The sequence below is a fragment of the Pithys albifrons genome, chromosome 8, assembly GCF_047495875.1.
Source record: "Pithys albifrons albifrons isolate INPA30051 chromosome 8, PitAlb_v1, whole genome shotgun sequence".
Lineage (NCBI taxonomy): Eukaryota > Metazoa > Chordata > Aves > Passeriformes > Thamnophilidae > Pithys > Pithys albifrons.
Window position 1 is genome coordinate 1736970 of NC_092465.1, and position 24395 is coordinate 1761364.

General features: G+C 53.0%; 1 protein-coding gene across 2 annotated transcripts; it reads left to right on the forward strand.

Moving 5' to 3' along the window:
• The first annotated feature begins 261 nt into the window (after positions 1–261).
• Positions 262–22521, forward strand: STAM2 (signal transducing adaptor molecule 2). 2 transcript variants are annotated; one of them, XM_071562328.1, is made up of 14 exons: positions 262–406; positions 2789–2873; positions 4353–4428; positions 5987–6082; positions 9484–9630; positions 10865–10934; positions 13123–13297; positions 13981–14075; positions 14627–14709; positions 14874–14961; positions 15387–15441; positions 16342–16495; positions 17428–17552; positions 19810–22521. In XM_071562328.1, exons 1-14 carry the CDS (start codon positions 367–369, stop codon positions 20027–20029), a joined length of 1509 nt encoding a protein of 502 aa, XP_071418429.1. In that variant the 5' UTR covers positions 262–366; the 3' UTR covers positions 20030–22521. The 2 variants fall into 2 exon arrangements, with proteins under 2 accessions (XP_071418429.1, XP_071418430.1); XM_071562329.1 differs by having other exon boundaries at positions 263–406; positions 14630–14709.
• The last annotated feature ends 1874 nt before the right edge of the window (positions 22522–24395 follow it).

Here is a 24395-nt window from a genome sequence, read left to right on the forward strand (position 1 = left end):
CCATCCCATCCCATCCCATCCCATCCCATCCCGCCCCTCCCGTGACGTCACGGGCACGCCCAACGCCCCGCCCCGTTTCCGCCTCTCCTCCAGGGCCTCCCCGCCAGGCCCCCTCCCGATTGGGCTGCCCCGACCAGCGCCTGTCTCCGCCGCTCGCTGCCGCCGCCGCCTCCCGCCCCGCTCCGCTCCCTCCGCGCCTCTCCCCGTTCCGCGCTGCCCACCGAGATCTCCCCTCACCGCCGTCCCTCCCGTGCCGCCGTCCCGGCGGGGCGCGGCGCTCGGTGTTGCGGGCGGGCGGGCACGGGGCGGCCCCGCGGGCCGGGCCGGGCCGCGCTGTGTTGGAGGCGCTCGGCGGGAGCGGCCGCGATGCCGCTGTTCGGTCCCGGCGCCTTCGAGCAGGACGTGGGTGAGCGGCGGGGACCGGGCACGGCAGCGGGCACGGGGAGGGGCACGGGGAAGGGACCCGGGCACGGGGAAGGGCACCGGGCACGGGGAAGGGCACCGGGCACGGACACGGACACCCGGAACTGGCCATGGCACCGGGAATGAGCACTGGGCAGGACACCGGGCACGGGGAATGGCACCGGGCATGGGGAAGGAACCCGGGCATGAGGAAGGGCACCGGGTGCGGCACCGGGTACGGCAGAGGGCACGGGGAAGGGCTCCGGACACGGCACAGGGTACGGGGAAGGGCACCGGGCACGGGCACCGGGCACGGACACCCGGAACCGGCAATGGCACCGGGAATGAGCTCTGGGCAGGGCACCGGGCACGGGCACCAGGCATGGCAGTGGGCACCCGGAACCGGACATCGGGCACGGGCAGAGAGCAGTGGGCACCGGGCAGTGGGCACTCGGAACCGGGCACGGCAGAGGGCAGTGGGCACCCGGAACCAGCCATGGCACCGGGCACGGGCAGGGCAGGGCCGGGACACTCAGCCAAGCTGAGCCCGGCCCGGCCCGCGGGGCACAACAACAACCGGGAACGGTCTGGGGGGGCCGGACACGGGCACAGGTGGGCACAGGGCAGTGACCCCTGGGCTGTGCCAGCCTCGGTGTGCCCGTCCCTGCCCTGGCACTGCTGGGGCACCTCCAGTGCTGGGGCAGCTCTGGCCCCTCAGCCAGGAGGGACACGGAGGGGCTGGAGGTGCCCAGGGCAGGGAGTGGAGCTGGGAAGGGGCTGGAGCAGCAGCTGAGGGAGCTGGGGGGGCTCAGCTGGAGCAAAGGAGGCTCAGGGGGCACCTTCTGGCTCTGCAATCCCTGCCAGGAGGGGGAGCCGGGACAGGGGGTCGGGCTGTGCCCCAGGGCACAGGGACAGGAGGAGAGGGCACAGCCTCAGGCTGGGCCAGGGCAGGGCAGGGGGCACAGAGCAGGAATTGCTGCATGGAAAGGGTGGGCAGGCACTGGCACAGTGCCCAGGGCAGGGCAGGGGGCACAGAGCAGGAATTGCTGCATGGAAAGGGTGGGCATCTGGCAGGGGCTGCCCAGGGAGGTTTGGAGTGCCCAGCCCTGGAGGTGCCCAAGGCAGGACTGGCCGTGGCACTCAGTGCTCTGGGCTGGGGGACAAGGTGGGCATCGGGCACAGGGTGGGCTCCAGGGGCTGGGAGGGCTTTGCCAAGGTGGGCATCGGGCACAGGGTGGGCTCCAGGGGCTGGGAGGGCTTTGCCAGCCTGAGCAATCCTGGGATTGTGCCAAGGACCCCCCGAGGCTGCCCCCAGCCCCCCAGGTGCCCAAAGCAGGGCAGGGGGCACAGAGCAGGAATTGCTGCATGGAAAGGGTGGGCAGGCACAGGCAGGGGCTGCCCAGAGAGGTTTGGAGTGCCCAGCCCTGGAGGTGCCCAAGGCAGGACTGGCTGTGGCACTCGGAGCTCTGAACTGGGGAGCAAGGTGGGCATTTGGCACAGGGTGGGCTCCGTGGGCTGGGAGGGCTTTGCCAAGGTGGGCATTGGGCACAGGGTGGGCTCCAGGGGCTGGGAGGGCTTTGCCAGCCTGAGCAATCCTGGGATTGTGCCAAGGACCCCCCAAGGCTGCCCCCAGCCCCCCAGGTGCCCAAAGCAGGGCAGGGGGCACAGAGCAGGAATTGCTGCATGGAAAGGGTGGGCAGACCCTGGCACAGTGCCCAGGGCAGGGGGCACAGAGCAGGAATTGCTGCCTGGGTAGGGCTGTCAGACACTCATTTATTTACAACAATATCAATGATTTTTTGTTATTATGAGTTTTGTTTCTTTTTTTAAATATTGATGCACTGAAAAGCAAATTTCACCCCGATGCCATTTGGGGGTAAATTTGGGCTTTGGTCTCAAGATAAATTTTTTTTTCCTGTTTATTCCAGTTATGGAGATAAATTGGGGCCAGAATTGGACATTCCCTTTTGTTTCCCATCTGGAACCAGAGGGATTGGAGCCACTGGAGGACCAGACTAAAGGAATCTAAAAACACTCATCTTTGAGTTCAGTTCAAACATCCAGCTGGGAGGTTAAAATGAAATCTTGAGGCAGCAAATTCCAGGGATTAAATAATTATTTTGCTGCTCAGAAAATTCAGCTGCAACACTTGGATGGGATTGAAACACCCTGAGTGATAAACACTGAAAAACACAAATAAATGACATTGAGTCCTATCAGTTTATCTCTAAAATGAGTGTCCTGCCCGTGGCAGGGGTGGAACAGGATGAGCTTGGAGATCCCTTCAACCCGTTCCATGAAATATTAATTGCTAATTAATATTCATTAATTTGGCAGGATAGTTGCCTGGACTCTTCCCCTGAATAAATCCTGTTTTTCTTCCCAGAAAAAGCTACCAATGAGTACAACACCAGTGAGGACTGGGGCCTTATCCTGGACATCTGTGACAGAGTTGGGAGCACTCCCAATGGGTGAGTTGTGTCCTGGAATTCCATGGAATTCCCTGATGGTGGGAAGGCCATTTCAGAGGGAACACCCTCTACATGCTCCATCTCCACAAATACGTGGGCATGGCCCTGAGATTCTTTGGCAGAAATATTCCAGCAGGATTTGCTGAGGGTCTTCCAGCTTTTTTCTGGAATTTTGCACGGCAGCCCAAGTTATTCCTTTGATGCTTTCTGTGCCCAGCCTTTTCATGGGGATTTCACATTTTCCCTGTCCCCCAGCTCCCTTCCCTGTCCCCCAGCTCCCTTCCCTGTCCCCCAGCTCCCTTCCCTATTCCCCCAGATCCCTTCCCTGTCCCCCAGATCCCTTCCCTGCCTCCCAGATCCCATCTCTGTATCCCAAAATCCCTTCCCTGTCCCCCAGATCCCTTCCCTATTCCCCCAGATCCCTTCCCTATTCCCCCAGATCCCTTCCCTGCCTCCCAGATCTCTTCCCTGCCTCCCAGATCTCTTCCCTGCCTCCCAGATCCCTTCCCTGCCTCCCAGATCCCTTCCCTGCCTCCCAGATCCCTTCCCTGTCCCCCAAATTCCTTCCCTCTCTCCCAAATCCCTTCCCTGTCCCCCAGCTCCCTTCCCTGTTCCCCCAGCATCCCTTCCCTGTTCCCCCAGCATCCCTTCCCTGTTCCCCCAGCATCCCTTCCCTGTTCCCCCAGCATCCCTTCCCTGTTCCCCCAGCATCCCTTCCCTGTTCCCCCAACATCCCTTCCCTGTTCCCCCAGCATCCCTTCCCTGTTCCCCCAACATCCCTTCCCTGTTCCCCCAACATCCCTTCCCTGTTCCCCCAGCATCCCTTCCCTGCCTCCCAGATCCCTTCCCTGCCTCCCAGATCCCTTCCCTGCCTCCCAGATCCCTTCCCTGCCTCCCAGATCCCTTCCCTGCCTCCCAGATCCCTTCCCTGCCTCCCAGATCCCTTCCCTGCCTCCCAGATCCCTTCCCTGTTCTCCCAGCTCCCTTCCCTGTTCCCCCAGATCCCTTCCCTGCCTCCCAAATCCCTTCCCTGCCTCCCAAATCCCTTCCCTGTCCCCCCAGATCCCTTCCCTGTTCCCCCAGATCCCTTCCCTGTTCCCCCAGATCCCTTCCCTGTTCCCCCAGATCCCTTCCCTGTTCCCCCAGATCCCTTCCCTGTTCCCCCAGATCCCTTCCCTGTCCCCCAAATCCCTTCCCTATTCCCCCAGATCCCTTCCCTGTCCCCAAAATCCCATCCCTGGCTCCCAGATCCCTTCCCTGGCTCCCAGATCCCTTCCCTGTCCCCCAAAATCCCTTCCCTGTCTCCCAAATCCCAGCTGAGGCTGGGTGGTCTCTCCTCTCCTCCCCCAGCCCTGGCAGAGGGGCAGTTTGGGGGGTTTGCCCCAGCCCCAGTTGTGTGTGTTGCCCCTCCAGGCTGTTCCTGGTCCCATTCCCTCTGTCCCTCTGGGATCCCTGACCGTGTCCTTGTTCCTTTGGCAGGCCCAGGGATTGTCTCAAGGCCATCATGAAGAGGGTCAACCACAAAGTGCCCCACGTGGCTCTGCAAGCACTGACAGTGAGTAAATCTCACCCTGGCTCCAGAAAACTGGATATTCTCCATGGAATACACATTTAATCAATCAGATTATTTAATCAATTAATCATAGAATCACAGAATGATGGAATGGATTGGGTTGGAAAAGCCCTCTGAGATCATCAAGTCCAACCCTTGGGCCAACTCCAGTCCCTTTACCAGATCATGGCACTCAGTGCCACGGCCAAGCTCAGCTGAAAAACCTCCAGGGATGGGGAATCCACCCCCTCTCTGGGCAGCCCATTCCAATGCCTGAGCACTCTCTCTGCAAAGAATTTCTTTCTCATCTCCAACTTCAATTTCCCCTGGCAGAGCTTGAGCCCATCGTGCCCCCTTGTCCTATTGCTGAGTGCCTGGGAGAAGAGACCAACCCCCAGCTGGCCAGAACTTCCCTTCAGGCAGTTCCAGACAGTGCTGAGGTCACCTCTGAGCCTCCTCTTCTCCAGGCTGAACACCCCCAGCTCCCTCAGCCTCTCCCCACAGCACTTGTGCTCCAGTCCCTTCTCCAGCCTCGTTGCTCTTCTCAGTTGGGTTGGAAGAGACCTCTGAGATCATCAACCCTTGATCCAACCCTACTGTGATCACTCTGGCACTCTGTGCCCTGGGCTGGTGATCACAGTAGGGTTGGATCAAGACTTGTTGGATTCTCTGTCCCTGGAGGTGTTTCAGAGGACACTCAGTGCCACATCCAGTCCCTTCTCCAGCCCCTCAAGCTCTTTCCTCAACTGAGGGGCCCAGAACTGAACACAACACTCAAGGTGTGGCCTCCCCAAGGCAGAGTCCAGGGGAAGGGTCACTGCCCTGGGCCTGCTGGCCACGCTAGTTTGGATCCAGGCCAGGATCCCCTTGGCCTTCTTGGCCACCTGGGCACACTGGTGGCTCCTGTTGAGCTTCCTGTCCCTCAGTCCCCCCAGGTCCCTCTGCCTGGCTGCTCTCCAGCCACTCTGTGCCCAGCCTGGAGCGCTGCAGGGGTTGGGGTGGCCAAAGGGCAGGACCTGCACTTGGCCTTGTGGAACCTCATCCCATTGGAATCAGCCCATCCCTCCTGCCTGTCCAGCTCCCTCTGCACAGCCCTCCTGCCTGTCCAGGTCCCTCTGCAGAGCCCACCAGTCTCTCCAGGTCCCTCTGCAGAGCCCTCCTGCCTGTCCAGCTCCCTCTGCAGAGCCCTCCTGCCTTCCAGCAGGTCGACACTCCCTCCCAACTTGGTGTCAGCAGCAAATTTGCTGCTGATGGACTCAATCCCCTCATCTAAATCATCACTAAAGATGTTAAACAGGACTGGACCCCACACAGACCCCTGGGGACACCACTGGTGACCAGCTGGATGCAGCTCCATTCACCAGCACTCTCTGGGCCAGCTCCTGACCCAGCAGAGGGTACACCTGTCCAGGCCATGGGCTACCAGCTTTGCCAGGAGTATGTTATGCCCTTATTAACTCCAGTGCACCAGAGTGTGTGTGCTGAGCAGAGGGTTGGGCTGAGCTCTGAATTTCTTTCAGTGTTTTTGTGCTTTTTTCACAGCTGTTCCTTCTCTTTCCAGCTTTTAGGAGCCTGTGTGTCCAACTGTGGGAAGATCTTCCACCTGGAAGTGTGTTCCAGGGATTTTGCCACCGAGGCTCGAGCCATCATCAACAAGGTGACACTTCCACAGCCTCAAATGCTGGGCCAGGGTTGTTCTGGTGACTTCCAAGAAGTGGCAGAAAGGATGTTCTGGTTAATTCCCATTTTCTAGTTCTGGTGCAGTTGTTGCAGGAACTGCCCTTTGTGTTTTCTCTGGGATTTGTGTGCCTGAATTTTTACTGTCAAAAATAAGGGATTGAGGAAGTGACAGCTGGAAATACCCCAAAGTTTTACAGCACTTTTAATTAACATGAAAACCTGTACTCTTCCTAAGCTTGATTAATTTGATAATGGCAAATGCAGCTTTTATTGAGGAGAGTTTTATTTGCCTTGAGAGAAACTCCTGGGCTGGAGTGGAAGGGAAAGTGTGAGCAGGTTAAATCACATTTTTGGAAGGGAATTAAAGCCTGCAGACAATTTTCTAGAGGTTCTGTAGAATCTTGAAAGGGAAAATCACCCAGAAAGGAAGACCTGAAGGGTTGGGGTCCAGCAGCTGATGGGATGTAAATCTGGGTGTGAGGAATTGAAAAGCACAACCAGCTTTTCTTCCCAAATCTCTGCTCCAGCTGGAGCCCCAACTGCTGAACTGGTTCCCTGCTCAGGGTCACTGGTTTTCTGTGAAAGCCTCAGATCTGTCTCTGATTTAACACCCAGGGGGTTCAATCCATCTGTGAAAGCCTCAGATCTGTCTCTGATTTCATGTGCAGGGGGTTCAACCCATCTGTGAAAGCCTCAGGTCTGTCTCTGATTTAACACCCAGGGGTTCAATCCATCTGTGAAAGCCTCAGATCTGTCTCTGATTTCATGTCCAGGGGGTTCAATCCACCTGTGAAAGCCTCAGATCTGTCTCTGATTTAACACCCAGGGGGTTCAATCCATCTGTGAAAGCCTCAGATCTGTCTCTGATTTCATGTCCAGGGGGTTCAACCCACCTGTGAAAGCCTCAGATCTGTCTCTGATTTAATGTCCAGGAGGTTCAACCCACCTGTGAAAGCCTCAGATCTGTCTCTGATTTCATGTCCAGGGGGTTCAATCCACCTGTGAAAGCCTCAGATCTGTCTCTGATTTCATGTCCAGGGGGTTCAATCCATCTGTGAAAGCCTCAGATCTGTCTCTGATTTAACACCCAGAGGGTTCAATCCATCTTTGTGCCCCCAGTGATGCCAACTGGTGGAAGGGAGAGAACCAGCTGGAGCCCCAACTGGTGAACTGGTTACAAAGGGGTTTCCAGCTCCATGGGAGCCCTGCAATCACCAGGGGTTGAGCAGAGCAATTAAGGAAATTAATAAAATTGCTGGGAAGCAAAATGAGTTCAGAGCTCTCCTGCTTCTTGCTTTCTATGGAAAAATAGGTCTCCAGGTGCTCCCATTCCTGGCTATCCATGGGCAGGGAGAACCAGAACAGGCTCCTGAGAGGAGAGGGCACAGATTGCAGGTGTCACACACAAATCACTCCATGAAGAAAGAAAAAGGAAAAACAGAAAAAAGACAAGCAAAAAGAATAAAAGATACCCTCTAAGTGCAAGTTACACAATATATGTTGTCAAATCCCACCCACAGCCAGTTCCATGGGTTGTAGTGCATGTCTATAAACCTCATTACAGCTTCTAATTGGGTGGTACTGATTGCCCAGATGTTCTTTGTTGTGGGAAAAATTTCTCTCTCCAACATTGTTTTTCTCACACCTGCTTCTCTCTCAAAACCTTCTTATCTCATTCTTTTTTTTTTTTGCCAGCCTGCTGGTTTTCCTCACAGGACTAATTAAGTTTCAGTGTTCCCATCTCTGTACCAAAGGGTACCAATTACTGGGCTTGAGACTCTGCCTGCAGCTCCAAAGGCTTTTCTCAACTCCAAAACCCTTTTTTATCCTCACACCTGGGTTTGGTGTGCCAGGCAAACATCCCAGGCTGTGCCAGCCCTCAGCTCCAGTGTGGGAGCACAAACTGCCCTGTGGATAATCCCCCTCTGGATAATCCCCCTGTGGATAATCCCCCTCTGGGGACACAGAGGCTGATTCAGGGAGACACAGCCATGCCCAGAGATCAGGCTGTGCTGAGAGTCTCCCTGCTGGGTGTTGTGGCACCTGGGGAGGGGTCAGGAAAGGTGGGGAAGGGCTTTGTCTGGGAGGGAAACCCACTGTCCTACATCAAACCAACTGGGGTGGGTGGGAGGGGAATAACAAAAGGAATGAAGAGGAAACTGAGGCAAAATGAGAATAACTAACACAGAGGGGCAGGAATTTGGTAAGAGTGGCAGGTGGCCTGAATTTCTCCAAAATTAGTGAGGTGGAAACGTGGCTAACAGTTGAAAAGTCAAATAGTTGGACTTTTAACCCTTCCTTACCCACCTAAAAGTGAATTTAAGATCCCAACAGTGTGTGGGGGGGGAGCTGCCTGCATGAGCCAAGAGAATTTGCCTTGGAGGATCTCTGGGATAGGGGAGGAAGGAGCCCTGATCTCAAATATCCAGTTCTTGGGTAGAATCAGGGAAATCTGAAGTGCCTTCAGCCTCTGCTGCCCTGGAGTGGTGGTGCTGGATTGCTCCAGCTTTGCCATGGAATGCTCCAGCTTTGCCATGGAATGCTCCAGCTTTCCTATGGAATGCTCCAGCTTTGCCATGGAATGCTCCAGCCTTCCCATGGAATGCTCCAGCTTTGCCATGGAATGCTCCAGCTTTGCCATGGAATGCTCCAGCCTTCCCATGGAATGCTCCAGCTTTGCCATGGATTGCTCCAGCTTTGCCATGGAATGCTCCAGCTTTCCCAAGGATCGCTCCAGCCTTCCCATGGAATGCTCCAGCCTTCCCATGGAATGCTCCAGCTTTGCCATGGAATGCTCCAGCCTTCCCATGGAATGCTCCAGCTTTGCCATGGATTGCTCCAGCCTTCCCATGGAATGCTCCAGCTTTGCCATGGAATGCTCCAGCTTTGCCATGGAATGCTCCAGCCTTCCCATGGAATGCTCCAGCTTTGCCATGGAATGCTCCAGCTTTGCCATGGAATGCTCCAGCCTTCCCATGGAATGCTCCAGCTTTGCCATGGAATGCTCCAGCTTTGCCATGGAATGCTCCAGCCTTCCCATGGAATGCTCCAGCTTTGCCATGGAATGCTCCAGCTTTCCCGTGGAGTGCTCCAGCTTTGCCATGGAATGCTCCAGCTTTCCCGTGGAGTGCTCCAGCTTTCCCGTGGAATGCTCCAGCCTTCCCATGGAATGCTCCAGCAGCTCTGCCTGGTCCCTGTAGTATCCCAGCAGTGTGTAAAGGGCCACATGTTCAGACTGTTGCCCAAATTTTCTCAATCAACACAATCACTGATGGTTAAAGGTGCTGCAGTAACATGGGTTTGGTTCTACTGAGAGGGACAACTCTTGTTTTCTCTGTGAGGTTCAGCCATCCCCTCCTGTGCAATTTTGTCTTCCAGGCTCACCCCAAAGTGTGTGAAAAGCTCAAAACCCTCATGGTGGAGTGGGCAGAAGAATTTCAGAAGGACCCCCAGTGTAGCTTAATATCTGCAACTATCAAGTCTTTAAAGGAGGAAGGAGTCACCTTTCCTGCAGCTGGATCCCAGGTGAGCTGCTCTGGGGTGGTGCTGGGAACAAGGGAAGGGACAGCTGGCTGTGGGGACTGGAGTTTGGATCCAGGGAGAGCAGGATCCTGTCCCAGTTGGGTTCCTCCTTGGGCTCAGCTTCACTTCAGGCCATTCTGCTGTTTAATCAATCAAAAAAAAAATCAGAAACTAAATAAAAGAAGACCAGACTAAAGAACATTCCATGACACCCCTCTGAGTTGTGTCATTTTCTTCATTTTGCTGCCACCACCTTAAACCAAAAGAACTCTCCACCCACAGTTGGAATTTGGTGTCTCCTGGCTCTCATTTTGCTGCCATGGAGCACACACCCCTTCATTCTCTGCCCAGAGCCTCCCAAAACCAAGGGCAGTGGAATGGAGACATTTTGGAAGAGGCTTTGGGCTGTGGTTTCCTTTTCCAGGCCCCCATTCCCTGTCTGTGTCCCTGTCTGGAACTGGGCTGGGAGGGAGGGCTGCTCCAGTCCCTTGGGTGTTTATTTATTGTGCCCTCTCTGACTGGCAGATGTGATGCCAGGTGGGTTCTTTGTAACCTTTATTCTTGATGGCTCTCAATATTTCCATGTTAATCCCCAGTCAGGGGAAGATGAGCTCTGAAAATCCAAATCACAGCTTCTCTTCTGTATTCCCTACACCAGGTTCACTTCCCTCTGCATTAAACACAGAGGGGGTTTCAACTTGTACAATCTTTCCTTCCTCCACAGAGATGTTTTCACTTCCCAATCCAGGCTATGTGTTAGAACATATGGCAGAGACACAGAGGGTTGGAGCACTGGCACCCAATTCCACTTCCAGTGGGAATGGGAACTCCAGGAATGATGTCCCTGTGCTGGTGTGGGGACTCCTGGTGTGTCACTCAGGAGAGCCCAACTGGAGCTGCTTCCACTGGAAGGGAGGGGTGAGGGAAAAGGTGGAAAGAGCCATTCCAAAGAGCAGCCTCACTTTGATAAATACACCTAAATACACCAAATATGACTTATTTAAATGAGCAGTGATTTAAATTAAACCTCAGTATTTATTTCCCTTCTTTCCCTGCTGAAAACAAAGGCAGACCTGACTGAGGGTCTGAGTGGTGCTGATTTTCCACTGTGGGAACTCCCCTGGATCCCATGAGGCAGCAGAGCAGGAACAGCTTCGTGCTGATCTTTACAAACACTTCACTACAGAGATTTCTTTGCTGCTGTAACCTGATCCTTGTGTTGTTGGCACCTTTGCAGGCTGCCAGCAGTGCTGCCAAGAGTGGGGCATCAGCCAGCAAAAGCAGAGAGGAGGAGGACATAGCCAGAGGTGGGTGCTGCCCATGCCCTGGCACTGGGGAGGTGCTGGAGGGCAGGCAGGGGCAAGGAAGGGGCTTTTCCTGCTCCAGGGAATTGCAATCAAACTGCCAGCAGGTTGGGAAGTGGAATATTGGGGCCATTTCCCTCATCCATGAGGATTTGGGGTGGGATAGTCCTCCCCATCACAGCCATTTAAACTTTAGAGAGGCAGACTGGGTTTAAATAACACAATAAATATGGGTTTGTCCAATGAAGGAAGGAAAGTGCCTCTGTGTGCAGGGATTGGTACAGGGACCCCTCAAGAAAATGGGGTTTATCCCTTCTCCATAAAATCATGTGGTCCTCACTAATTTTTAATCAGACCTGTACTAACTTTGTGTTTTATATTAATTTTTTATTTTAGCTTGTAGTCAACTTCATCAATTCCCTTAACCTTGCAGAGCTTCAGACAAAAAAACATTAACCCTGGAGCTGTAAGATGAACTTGAAGAAATAAACCAAAACCTTGGTTAGATCAGAGGCTGAGCTGTAGGAAATAAACCAAAACCTTGGTTAGATCAGAGGCTGAGCTTTAGGAAATAAACCCAAACCCTGTTTAGATCAGAGGCTGAGCTGTAAGAGATAAACCCAAACCCTGTTTAGATCAGAGGCTGAGCTGTAAGAAATAAACCCAAACCCTGTTTAGATCAGAGGCTGAGCTGTAAGAAATAAACCAAAACCCTGTTTAGATCAGAGGCTGAGCTGTAAGAAATAAACCCAAACCCTGTTTAGATCAGAGGCTGAGCTGTAAGAAATAAACCAAACTCTGTTTAGATCAGAGGCTGAGCTGTAGGAAATAAACCCAAACCCTGTTTAGATCAGAGGCTGAGCTGTAAGAAATAAACCCAAACACTGTTTAGATCAGAGGCTGAGCTGTAAGAAATAAACCCAAACACTGTTTAGATCAGAGGCTGAGCTGTAAGAAATAAACCCAAACCCTGTCTAGGTTGCAGCTGTACCATTGTTTAGCTGAAAGGAAATGCAGAGCTGCAGAGATCAGGGCAGCCCATCAGAGTGTTCAGAGTCCCCCAAATATCCTGCCTGACTCTGGGGAGGGGTTTGCAGTTGTAGCTCAGGATATAAACCTGGAAACACAAAAGTCTCGTGGAACATCTTTGGTGGAATTATCCCCCATGTTCCCAGCCCTGGATAAAAGGAAGGGGTTTCATAGAATCCTAGAATGGATTGGGTTGGAAAAGCCCTCTGAGATCATCAAGTCCAACCCTTGGGCCAACTCCAGTCCCTTTACCAGATCATGGCACTCAGTGCCACGGCCAAGCTCAGGTTCAAAACCTCCAGGGATGGGGAATCCACCCACTCTCTGGGCAGCCCATTCCAATCCCTGAGCACTCTCTCTGCAAAGAATTTTTTCCTGATCTCCAACTTCAATTTCCCCTGGCAGAGCTTGAGCCCATCGTGCCCCCTTGTCCTATTGCTGAGTGCCTGGGAGAAGAGACCAACCCCCACCTGGCCAGAACTTCCCTTCAGGCAGTTCCAGACAGTGCTGAGGTCACCTCTGAGCCTCCTCTTCTCCAGGCTGAACACCCCCAGCTCCCTCAGCCTCTCCCCACAGCACTTGTGCTCCAGTCCCTTCTCCAGCCTCGTTGCTCTTCTCAGTTGGGTTGGAAGAGACCTCTGAGCTCATCAACCCTTGATCCAACCCTACTGTGATCACTGTGGCACTGAGTGCCCTGGGCTGGTGATCACAGTGGGGTTGGATCAAGACATGGTGGATTCTCTGTCCCTGGAGGTGTTTCAGAGGACACTCAGTGCCACATCCAGTCCCTTCTCCAGCCTCGTTGCTCTTCTCTGGCCCCGCTCCAGCCCCTCAAGCTCTTTCCTCAACTGAGGGGCCCAGAACTGACCACAACACTCAAGGTGTGGCCTCCCCAAGGCAGAGTCCAGGGGAAGGGTCACTGCCCTGGGCCTGCTGGCCACGCTAGTTTGGATCCAGGCCAGGATCCCCTTGGCCTTCTTGGCCACCTGGGCACACTGGTGGCTCCTGTTGAGCTTCCTGTCCCTCAGTCCCCCCAGGTCCCTTCCTGCCTGGCTTTTTTTGCTACATTAGTTAGCTTTGTTCTGTTCTGTTGGGTTTGGGTGGTTGTTGATTGAGGCCAGGACACAGAGAGATGCTGTTTGTGCTTGTGCCCTGCCTGCAGCCATCGAGCTGTCCCTGCAGGAGCAGCAGCAGCAGCAGCAGGAGCCCCCCAGGGCTGTGCCCCCCGAGCCCACCCCGACCCTGCGCAAGGTTCGAGCCCTCTACGACTTCGAGGCTGTGGAGGACAACGAGCTCACCTTTCAGAGTGGAGAGATCATTCTGGTTCTGGATGACAGGTACAGCACTCTCACCTGAGGGGACTTCCTTCCACAATTTATGGTTCCAGGGTGGCAGTTTTCCCACTGGTGCTTTCCCCCTCCCATGGAAACATTTCACTCTGTCCTCCCTCACATCCTTTATCTTCCTTTTATCTTTCCTTTTATCTTTCCATGCCTCTGGGCTTTGACCTCAGGTGGTGTTTTGGTGCAGGGAAACTCAGGTATTTCGTGCAATTTGTAGTTCTTTAGGTAAATATTAGTTGGTTGTATGTCATAAGAATGTGCAGAGGCATCACAGGGCTGAATTCCAGGTGCTTCCAGCATTTGTGAAATCTCTGCCTGTCAAGGATCACATTTCCTAAGAATAAAACTGACTGAAAAAGAGCTGAAGTCGTTATTGTTGTTATCAGCTGTAGATACATTCACAGCCACAAAGGAATCAGTATAAAGAGTTGATGAATTGTGTTAAATGTTGAGTGACTGCTGCTCCCTGACTCCTCTTCTCCCTTCCCTGCCCTGCCCGTGTCCTGTCTGTGCTTTGTGTCCATCTCAGCAAATGTCCCTGCTCAGGGTCACAGGTTGTCTGTGAAAGCCTCAGATCTGTCTCTAATTTAACACCCAGGGGGTTCAATCCATCTGTGGAAGCCTCAGATCTGTCTCTGATTAACACCCAGGGCTTTAATCCATCTTTGTGTCCCCAGTGATGCCAACTGGTGGAAGGGGGAGAACCACAGAGGAGTGGGGCTGTTCCCCTCCAATTTCGTGACCTCTGACCTGAGTGTGGAGCCCGAGGCAGGTGAGTCCCTGCCAAACCCAGCCATTCTTTCAGAAAGGCACGTTCCTAATTAGCCCATCAGCCAGCTAATTGCCTGCCATCAGCCCGGGGAAAGAGCTGAGAGACACCCTGCCCTCCTTTCCAGCACAGAGCACTCCACGCTCCCTGGAATTTCCATTTGCTCTTCCAAGCTCTCCATTCCTTTTTCCTCTCACAAATTCGGTTCAGCTCACCAGAACTCTTTGCCAGTGACATATTCCATGTGCCTGCAATGAATTTAAAAGTCACATTCTCTTTTCAGACACAAGGACAGCAGGGGGTTGTTGGCTCTGCCCATGCCCACGATGCCAAGATAAAGCTCAGCCCTCAGGCCTTGGCTGGCACTAAATGTGCTGGGGTGGGGTTTGGGTTTTCCAACAAACCCATCTCCCTTTCACTGGGGGCATCTCTGCTTCAAGGCCTTATCAAACACCTGCCCTGCAAAGACTTGATGGATCACCAGGAGAAAATGTGGGTTTTAAGGTGATGTGGTGACAGAGCTGCAGGAAAGAACCTCCTGTTTGTCCTTCCAGCAGCTGTGGATAAAGCTCCTGTTCCTGAGGACTCTGCAGAGGAGACTGAGAAGGCAGAGCCTGAGCCAGTGTGCATAGATGAGGTATGGAGCCAGCTCAGACACAAACCAGAGCTCAGCATTTGCATCTTCTGCTGCTGAACGTTGGCAGATAATTCTGTTTATGTGAAGAAATTTTATTGGAAAATTCAAACAGTCTCTGCAATGGTGGAGAAATAAAAGTTCTTCATCTTCCCTTCACCTTCCAGGACAAGATGGATAAAACCCTGCAGGTGCTCCAGAGTATAGATCCTACAGATTTAAAGCTGGATTCTCCAGATCTGCTCGACTCAGAAGGTACTGGGAGCACTGAGCTTTTTTGCATATTCCTTCTGCTCACAATTACCTTTTGTGGATTGAGCTGGTGGTTCTTTTGTGTTTATTTTAAGCTCGTAGGAGCCGAGGGCTGTGCAAGAGTGTGCCTGGGACAGCTGATCTCACAGGGGGAGTGTGGGGCTCTCTGTGGAGTTTGAATTTATTGAATAGTTCCAAGCCAGCTCCACGTTCAGCAGAGCCATTTGCATAACTCTCAGCTCCTGTGAAATGCCTGATCTTTGCAAGATCCAACTCCCAGCTCTGAACTAACCAGTTGTTGGAATAAGATAATAAATGGGATGAAGTGTTTTTACCCAACCACACCAAAATGAATTGCTTATTTCAATAAGTGCTTTAAACTTTTAATAGTGCCAGTCATTGACTGCCTCACCACTGTGTCTTCACAGATATTTGCCAGCAGATGGGCCCAATGATAGATGAAAAACTAGAAGAGATAGACAGGTGAGCCTAACCAAGCTTCTCCTAGTTACTGATTTCCTTCAAACTCTGCACTGATAATGATATTTTTTTTTGGTACTTTCATCTCCCAAGCTGGAAAATCTTGCAAGAAAAATGTGACAACCCTCCCATTGTCTTTTAATGCTGAAGAATTGAGTTCCCAGTGTGTGCCCTCAGGTTTGGTTGCTGCTCCAGAAGTGGCTGCACAAGCCATGGCTGCCTTTTATTTGGGCATTTTTTGGCTGTGGCCTTTTACAGCCTGTCCAGAGTTTGGAATGTTCAGTCTCCTGCTCACTGTCCAGGACAGGAAAATCCCTTCAGTGTCACCTTCACCTCTTCCTCCTCATTTTTTGGGCTTCCAGTACCTGGAGGAGCCAAGAAGGATGGAGAGAGACTATTTACAAGGGATGGAGGGACAGGACACAGGGAATGGCTTCCCACTGCCAGAGGGCAGGGCTGGGAAAGGGGATATTGGAAGGAATTGGTGTCTGGGAGGGTGGGCAGGCCCTGGCACAGGTTGGGCAGAGAAGCTGTGGCTGCCCCTGGATCCATCCCTGGGAGTGTCCAAGGCCAGGCTGGAGCACCCTGGGCTGGTGGGAGGTGTCCCTGCCCATGACAGGGATGATCCTCAATGTCCCTTCCCACCCAAACCATTCCATGATCCTGTGATTCCTGGAGATACCTGAGGCTGAAGATGAAGGTGGGCACAGCTGGGAGTTGCTGTCTCAGGGAGTTGAGCTCCACTTGGACTCTCCCTCCAGTCCCAGAACAGCAACTTTCCAGTACAAATGGGAGCCAAACTGACCATTTGCCTTTCAGGGGCTGATTTTTCTTGCAGATGAACCACTTTCCTTTGTGCCCACTGGAGGAGCTCAGTGTCTCCATTCCTCTGTTTTGGAACAGGAAACATTCCGAGCTGTCGGAGCTGAACGTGAAGGTTCTGGAAGCTCTGGAGCTCTACAACAAGCTGATGAATGAAAGCCCCTTGTACTCAGCCTACTCCAAACTGCCCCACCCTGCCCAGTTCCCTGCCACCTCCTCGGGGGTCTCTGTGCAGGTCAGTGGGGTCTGGGGCACAAACAGCCCTCCCTGGCACTGCCTGGGGGGTTTTACAGCCCTGCCAGGAGGGCTGGGGGCTGCCCCCGTGGCTTGGCCCTTCCTGCAGATCCCCAGAGATGCTGCCATGATTCATTCCTGACACCTGGAGCTGTGTTGGAGCAGCTTGGTGGCTGTTCTTGCTGTGAGTCACGTCACTCTCCCAGGGAAATGTTCCCTTCTTGGCTGATGGGGAGGGAGCTGCAAGATAATATTAATGCCAGGGGGATTTTTCCTAAATCTGGAAGCACTCCTGCTTTTAGCTCTTAAAAATGAACGTGTTGGATCAGTTGTAAGACATGGATAATAATATGTTTATTACTTATAAATACATATTGGGGCTCAAAAGTGCTTTACAGTGTCCCCAATGTGCCTACTGATGGTTTAGGAAAAATATGGAGGGGAAAGAGAGATTTGAAAGAACAGAATGAGGGTTTGTACTTGAAGTGAATTTTACTTTAATGTTAATTGTTCAGTGGGAAAAGAATAGTTGCCATGGCAACTGCCAGCTCTGAAAATATGTCAGTTAAAAGTAATTCTGTGTCCTTAACTCCTGGTGACGATGGAAAAGTCATTATATTTGGAGGTTACAAAGTAATTTAAGCCAAAAGGCAGCTGGAGTTTGCTCTTTCTTCCAAGATTGCTGCTCCCAGTGCTCAGGAATGCAGGATACTGCTGGCCTGGAGTGGTTATTTGGGACAAACTGTCCCCTCAGTGCCCAGGAATTACCCTGAATCCCAACCCAAGGAGCACCTTCAGCCTCTGATCTTGCTTTATTTACACCAGAAGTGCAGGGCACTGGAGGGGTTTGTGCTGCAGCCTCAGGATGTTCTGGTGGTTTGGTTTCCCAGCTGTGCTGACCAGCAATGCTCAGGCTCCTGCTTTCCCTTGCAGCCTTATCCCATGCAGGCTCCCAGCGGGAATTTCGTGCTCCAGGGGGTCCAGCAGGTGCCCCTGGCCCCGGGGTACAGCCTGGCCCCCTCTGCAGCCACCCAGCCAGCCCAGGCTGCTTATCTCAGGTATGGACCCACCTCCTCCTCCTCCTCCTCCTGCTCCTCCAGGTGGGAATTCCACTGCTTTTCCCAGAGGTTCCATGTTCCATATTTATATTTACAGTGACACCCAGTTTGGAAAGGCCAACTCCCAATTTTCCTGGGCTAAGTGTCAGTCAGAGCATCCTTAGGGATAACATTGGGCCTTCAAGAGGATGTTTCCCAGGAAGCTTTTAAGAGAGAAGGGCTGGAAAGGAATGTCTGAGCTCAGGTTTGGCCCCCCAGCCCAGAGAGGAAAAATTAAAGAGACTTCCCAGACATTTAATGTATTAATTTAATATATTTCACCCAACAGTCTGAGTTGGGAGGGACCCACCAGGGTCACTGAGTAGTAACATTATTGAGCTGCTGGGAGGATTTTGAGGGTGAAAAGATCATTTTTTCTGCAAAAACATAAAAACCTGCTGCATGACAGGCATGAAAAACATGGAAATGGGAAATTCTGTTGATTTGCAAGGGAGAGTAACAGGAGGGGAACCTGGGGCTGATTTCAGTTCTGAGGGGGTGTGTGTAAAAACTGTGTTGGAAAAGCACCAAATACCTTAAAAATTAGCATTTTATTCATCTTCTTGTCCAAATTGACATGTTTTGAAGGCCCCCACCTTGCTCCTGGGGGAAGCAGTGGGGTGGGGTGGGGTGTCAGTGCCCAGCCCTGGGCTGGGGGTTGTTTCCCTGGGCTGGGGGTTGTTTCCCTGAGCTGGGGGTTGTTTCCCTGAGCTGGGGGTTGTTTCCCTGAGCTGGGTGGTGTATCCCTGGGCTGGGTGGTGTATCCCTGGGCTGGGTGTTGTTTCCCCAGCCCTGGGCTCTGTGTAGTCTCCCTGAGTTGGGTGTTGTGTCCCCGAGTGAGCTGGGTGTTGTTGTGTCCCTGAGTGAGCTGGGTGTTGTTGTGTCCCTGAGTGAGCTGGGTGTTGTTGTGTCCCTGGGCTGGGTGTTGTGTCCCTGGGCTGGGTGGTGTATCCCTGAGATGGGTGTTGTTGTTTCCCCTGAGCTGTGTGTTGTCTTCCTGGGCTGGCTGTTGTCTCCCTGGGCTGTGTGTACTCTCCCTGAGCCGGCTGTTGTCTCCCTGGGCTGTGTGTTGTCTCCCTGAGTGAGCTGGGTGTTGTGTCCCTGCATCCCAGCCCTGAGCTGGGTGTTGTGTCCCTGCATTCCAGCCCTGAGCTGGGTGTTGTGTCCCTGAGCCAGCTGAACTCTCCCTGGGCCGACTGTTGTCTCCCTGGGTTTTGTACTCTCCCTGGGTGGTGTTGTACTCTCCCTGGGCTGTCTGTTGTCTCCCTGGGTGTTGCACTCTCCCTGAATGAGCCAGCTGTTGTCTCCCATGGCTGTGTGTTGTCTCCCATGGCTGTGTGTTGGTTCCCTGGGCTGTGTGTACTCTCCCTGAGCGGGCTCTTGTCTCCCATGGCTGTCTGTACTCTCTCTGGGTTGTGTGTACTCTCCTTGGGTTGTGTGTACTCTCCCTGACCCGGCTGTTCTCTCCCTGGGCTGTGTGTTTTCTCCCTGGGTGTTGTACTCTCCCTGAGCTGCTGTTGTCTCCCTGACCCACTGTTGTCTCCCTGGGTGTTGTTGCCCTCTCCTGACCCGCTGTTGCCTCCCTGGGTGTTGTTGCCCTCTCCTGACCCGCTGTTGTCTCCCTGGGTGTTGTTGCCCTCTCCTGACCCGCTGTTGCCTCCCTGGGTGTTGTTGCCCTCTCCCTGAGCTGTCTGTACTCTGCCTGGGTGTTGTTGCCCTCTCCTGACCCGCTGTTCCCTCCCTGGGTGTTGTTGCCCTCTCCTGACCCGCTGTTGCCTCCCTGGGTGTTGTTGCCCTCTCCTGACCCGCTGTTGTCTCCCTGGGTGTTGTTGCCCTCTCCTGACCCGCTGTTGTCTCCCTGGGTGTTGTTGCCCTCTCCCTGAGCTGTCTGTACTCTCCCTGGGTGTTGTCGCCCTCTCCTGACCCGCTGTTCCCTCCCTGGCTGTTGTTGCCCTCTCCTGACCCACTGTTGTCTCCCTGGGTGTTGTTGCCCTCTCCTGACCCGCTGTTGTCTCCCTGGGTGTTGTTGCCCTCTCCCTGAGCTGTCTGTACTCTCCCTGGGTGTTGTTGCCCTCTCCTGACCCGCTGTTGTCTCCCTGGGTGTTGTTGCCCTCTCCTGACCCGCTGTTGCCTCCCTGGGTGTTGTTGCCCTCTCCTGACCCACTGTTCCCTCCCTGGGTGTTGTTGCCCTCTCCTGACCCGCTGTTGTCTCCCACAGCCCCGCTCCCGAGCCGGCCCTGCCTCCTTTCCCTCCTGCTCCGGGTCCTGGCGCGTTCCCGCAGCCGCCGCCGCCGCTCCAGCTGGGCCTGGCCTCAGACATGGCATCGTTCCCGAGCAGCTCGGCCTCTCTGCCTGCAGGACCAGCCTACCCCGGGGCCCTCCCTGCCCACTCCCTGCTCCAGCAGCAGCCCAGTTACCACCAGCAGCCTCTGCTGTGACACAGCCTGCTCCTCTTCCTCAGTTAAGGAATAATCACCTGGCTAATGATCTTTACCAATCCCTGTCGTGGATATCCAAGTACAGTTTCCTTTTCCAATAACCCAGCTCACTGCAGAGTAAAAATAGGCACCAGCTCTGATGGTGATTTGCATATTTGCATCTTGAACTAGATTAAGGGATGGTTTAAAATAATTCCAGCTTCCTTTGAGCCCTTTCTCCTGCGCTGTCAGGAAACGCCGCTTGTGAGTCTCGAAAGATTGGCCCGAAATAATTCCCTTTGAAATGTGGTTCTGGGAGCTGGAGGGAGCTGAGACGTCGTGCAGTGTTGCTTTGCCTCCTCTGGTGTCTCCTGTGATCCTCCTGTGCCAGTGGCTGTGGGGAATTCTGCAGCTGGAGGCTGGAGCTGGAGCCATGCAGGAGGGGTTGGTGTGGTGACAGTGAGGACCCCACGGTCCTGTGCAAACAGGAGGGGATTGTGGTGCTGCCTCGGGATCCTTGTTTGGAAAATCCAGAGGACTGGAGTGTTCTTCTTGAAGAAAACAAGTTTTACCAGAATTCCCTTGTCTTTTGGCAGAGGTGGCACTGCAAGCACAAGTCTCCCTGGGAAGAGCTGGCAAGGGATGCTCCCAGCTGGGTCCAAGGTGCTGAGCCAGGAACTTGCACAGAACCTCTTTTTCTTTTCCTTTTTGGATGTATTTAGAAGTGAAGGACTGTTGTCATTCCTTGTGGGAAAGGAGGGGGCTCAGGAGTGTTTGAAGCTCCTTAAGACTGTGAGGATCTGCCTTGTTCCCCTCCCAAGGGGGAGCTGAGGGGAACAGGAATTGTTTTGGTGGGACCAGGAGGCTTTTTGTGTCTTGGATTTCCTTCCTCTGCCACCACATCCACTTCTGAACAACCACAGAGCCCAGAGGAACCCTCACCCCTGGGAAAGGGGGTTTGAGGCAGAATCCACGTGCTGGTGGGTGGGAATGAGCTCCCCACACAAGGAGTGTGGCAAACAACAGCCATGGCCCTGGAGAAGGAGAATCCTCAGAGCTGGGAGCGTGGCTGAGAAAGGAAATCCAAGAACTTCTTCCCTGATGCACTTTGAAAGGGGTGAGGTTTGTACAAGGGGGCAGATGAGCTGCATTATCCTTTGGCAATGTGGGATTTCTTTCTTTTCTTGTTGCAACACTGAAAAAATCAGTTTGTTCTCTTCCTTTGACCTCCTCACTGCAGCAAGGTCACACTGACACCTGCTCTAACAATCCCTGGAGAGCAATCCTTGGATTGGGGAAACAATGGAAGCAATTCACTGAGAGAAACCTCCTCACTGAATCCATGAAGCTCCCACATGTCTAAATAAGTCTTTTTGGTGGCTGAATTCTGTCCCAGTTGGAACTCCTGGATTCTGGGTGACAAACCCACCCTTCCCTCAGCACCTCCTGCACCTCCTTTGCCTTGTGCTTCATTCTCTTGCCCTTCTGTTCACTTGCAGCCTCGTGCTCCTGCAATAAGGGCTTGAGAACCTGCTCTTCCCATCCCTTTTCATTGAAATGTGTGCACTTGGAAGGGAGAGTTTGTTTCTTTTTGACAGGACTTTAGTTTGTCTTGTTCCTGCCCCTGGAAGCAGCTCAGTGCAAACAACCCACGTGGCAATACTGAAGTGTTTGGTAACTTGTTCTTGTGTCTTTTAAGGAAATTCATTGATTCCAATGCTGCTGTTCCAAATTCCTGTTGTTTGGAGCTTTTATTGGAAGAGTTTTCTTTGTTCCCAGTCGGTTTGTGCTCAGATTAAACCTTGTTGGTGGTGGTGTAAATCCTCCCTGTTTGGCAGGAATTTGGGATTGGTGTTTTTGTTGGATTCCAAGAGGAGTCCTGGCTGGGCCAGCCAGATGTGGGGGGTTTGTTCAGTATAAAGAATGTACATAAAGAACATCCCCACTTGTCTGAGGTTTTCTACACACAGGCCTGAACTTTTCTAAAAGCAGGATTTGTCCTCTCTCATCCCTCCTGTCCCTAACTCTGTGATATGCAATTTGTAGATAGTGTAAAATAATTTAATTATAATTAACCCAGTGGACTAGAGGGGGCTGCTGTTTCTCTTCACACTTCCAGACACGACCATATTTATTTTTAAGGCCTGATTGTAACTGAATGTGCTGCCAAAGGATTTCTCTAACTCCAGATTTCTACCTTGGGTTTGTACCTGCTGTTTTCTACCAGGAACTCCCAGTGGAGAACTCCTGCTTTTCATATAAACCCTTCCCATAGGAACCTGGGCAACTTTATACTGGGAATTTTATTGGAATATGTTTGTTTCATGGGGGTTCAATACCAGGAATGGATCCATTTTCTCCTCGTGTGGGTTGGTGACCTGCTGTGTCTGTGAGACTTGTGTTGTTCCCCCCAGGGTGGGCTGAGGGGTTGTGCTGTCCCCTGATGTCACCAAGGCTTTGTCTTGTTGGATTTGCTACAAAAATAATGGTAAAAAGCAGATTGTTCAAACCTTCCAGGCCACGTGGTGTGTTCTTTGTGCTGTGGGTTTGGTGCTGGAGGTCCCAGCGTGGTGGGACGGGGGCACTGCAGGCTGGGCTGGGGCTCTCACCTCTCCCTGGAGGCACCTCCTGGCAGGAGGAGGAGTTTTGTCCTTGTTTTTGTCTTTTCTAAGAACCTCTTGGCTGCACTGGACACGGTGGGGTGTCTGTGGGGTGAGTGATGTTGGTAACAGACACACCTGAGGAGGATTCTCTTTGCCAAGTGGTCAATTCCACTTTAAAAAGGGAATTCTCTTTGCCAAGTGGTCAATTCCATGTTAAAAAAGGAATTCTCTTTGCCAAGTGGTCAGTTCCCTGTTAAAAAGGGAATTCTCTTTGCCAAGTGGTCAGTTCCCTGTTAAAAGAGGAATTCTCTTTACCAAGTGGTCAGTTCCATGTTAAAAGAGGAATTCTCTTTGCCAAGTGGTTAATTCCCTGTTAAAAAGGGAATTCTCTTTGCCAAGTGGTTAATTCCCTGTTAAAAAGGGAATTCTCTTTGCTAAGTGGTTAATTCCACATTAAAAAAGGAATTCTCTTTGCCAAGTGGTTAATTCCATGTTAAAAGAGGAATTGGCACAGGGTTAATTCCCTGTTAAAGAAGCAAAATCTGAGTTGTCTGAATGACTGAGATTTCTGGTTCATCCCAAATAAAAATCCTTGTGCTTTAATCCTGCTGCTGGAGCTGGGCATGGACACCAAAACCATCTGTGAGGAGCCTGAGAACAACCCCAAAAATTGTTCTTTGGACAGAAATCCCTGGTTTTCCTCCTTATTTGCAGCCCCTTGGAGTTGCTGACCCTGGTGGGTTGATCCTGGGTCACTTCAGGCTGCAAATACAAACCAATACAAAGCCAAGTCATGCCTTGAATTCCAGGGAAATGCTGAGCTGGTTTCCCTTTTGAGTCTCAGCCCTGTCTTGCTGGAGAGAGACCCTGATCTGCAGGATTTGTGGAGAGAACCTTTCCTTGGGAAATCAGCCACCACACCACGAATGTTTCAAGAAAAGGACCAATGCAATGTAAAAATAATCCAGTTTACCCTCCAGCCTTCGTGACCCACATTGTCCTTGGACACAAACCAGGCTGGGCTGCTCCTCAGCCAAGGAACTGAAGGATTTGGTGTCTGGAGCACAGGAGGCCCCTGCCCAGAACCCTCCCCAGAGTGCAGGGGGAGTCACTCCAAGCTGGGCCCTTCCTCCTCCTGCTGATCCCAGTGGGAGGTGCCTGCAGGTGAAACGCGGCAGTGGAAAGCAGGAAATCCAGGTCCTGCTTCCAGTTCTTCCCAAGGTTTGAGCTTCACACAAATCACCTCATCTCCTGCTTTAGCTTTTCTTTCTGCATTCCCTGGGACTTGTGGGGCTCTCCATGGCTGGAAGTGGGTGCTGGTGGATCTGGGAAGGGTTGGTGGTGTTGGTGGTCCTGGGAGTTGTGGCTCAGCTTGAGGGGATTCAACTGGGCTCAGAGGGTGGTGCTGCCCTGAGCATCTCTGGCACATCTCCCCTTTGCCAGCTCGCTGGGGAACCTGGAATGCTTTGGGATACAGGAGGGACCTTAAAGCCCACCCAGTGCCACCCCTGCCATGGGCAGGGACACCTCCCACCAGCCCAGGGGGCTCCAGCCTGGCCTTGGACACTCCCAGGGATCCAGGGGCAGCCACAGCTTCTCTGCCCAACCTGTGCCAGGGCCTGCCCACCCTCCCAGCCACCAATTCCTTCCCAATATCCCCTTTCCCAGCCCTGCCCTCTGGCAGTGGGAAGCCTTTCCCTATGTCCTGTCCCTCCATCCCTTGTCCCCAGTCCCTCTCCAGCTCTCCTGGAGCCCCTTCAGGCCCTGCCAGGGGCTCTCAGGTG

What these genes read in the sequence shown, in the direction of transcription:
- STAM2 (XM_071562328.1), top strand. Translation starts at nt 367, where the DNA reads ATGCCGCTGTTCGGTCCCGGCGCCTTCGAGCAGGACGTGG. An exon ending in AGCCAGTGTGCATAGATGAG is followed by an intron (nt 14,710 to 14,873) that starts GTATGGAGCCAG and finishes TTCACCTTCCAG; the next exon opens with GACAAGATGGATAAAACCCT. An exon ending in GCCCAGGCTGCTTATCTCAG is followed by an intron (nt 17,553 to 19,809) that starts GTATGGACCCAC and finishes TGTCTCCCACAG; the next exon opens with CCCCGCTCCCGAGCCGGCCC.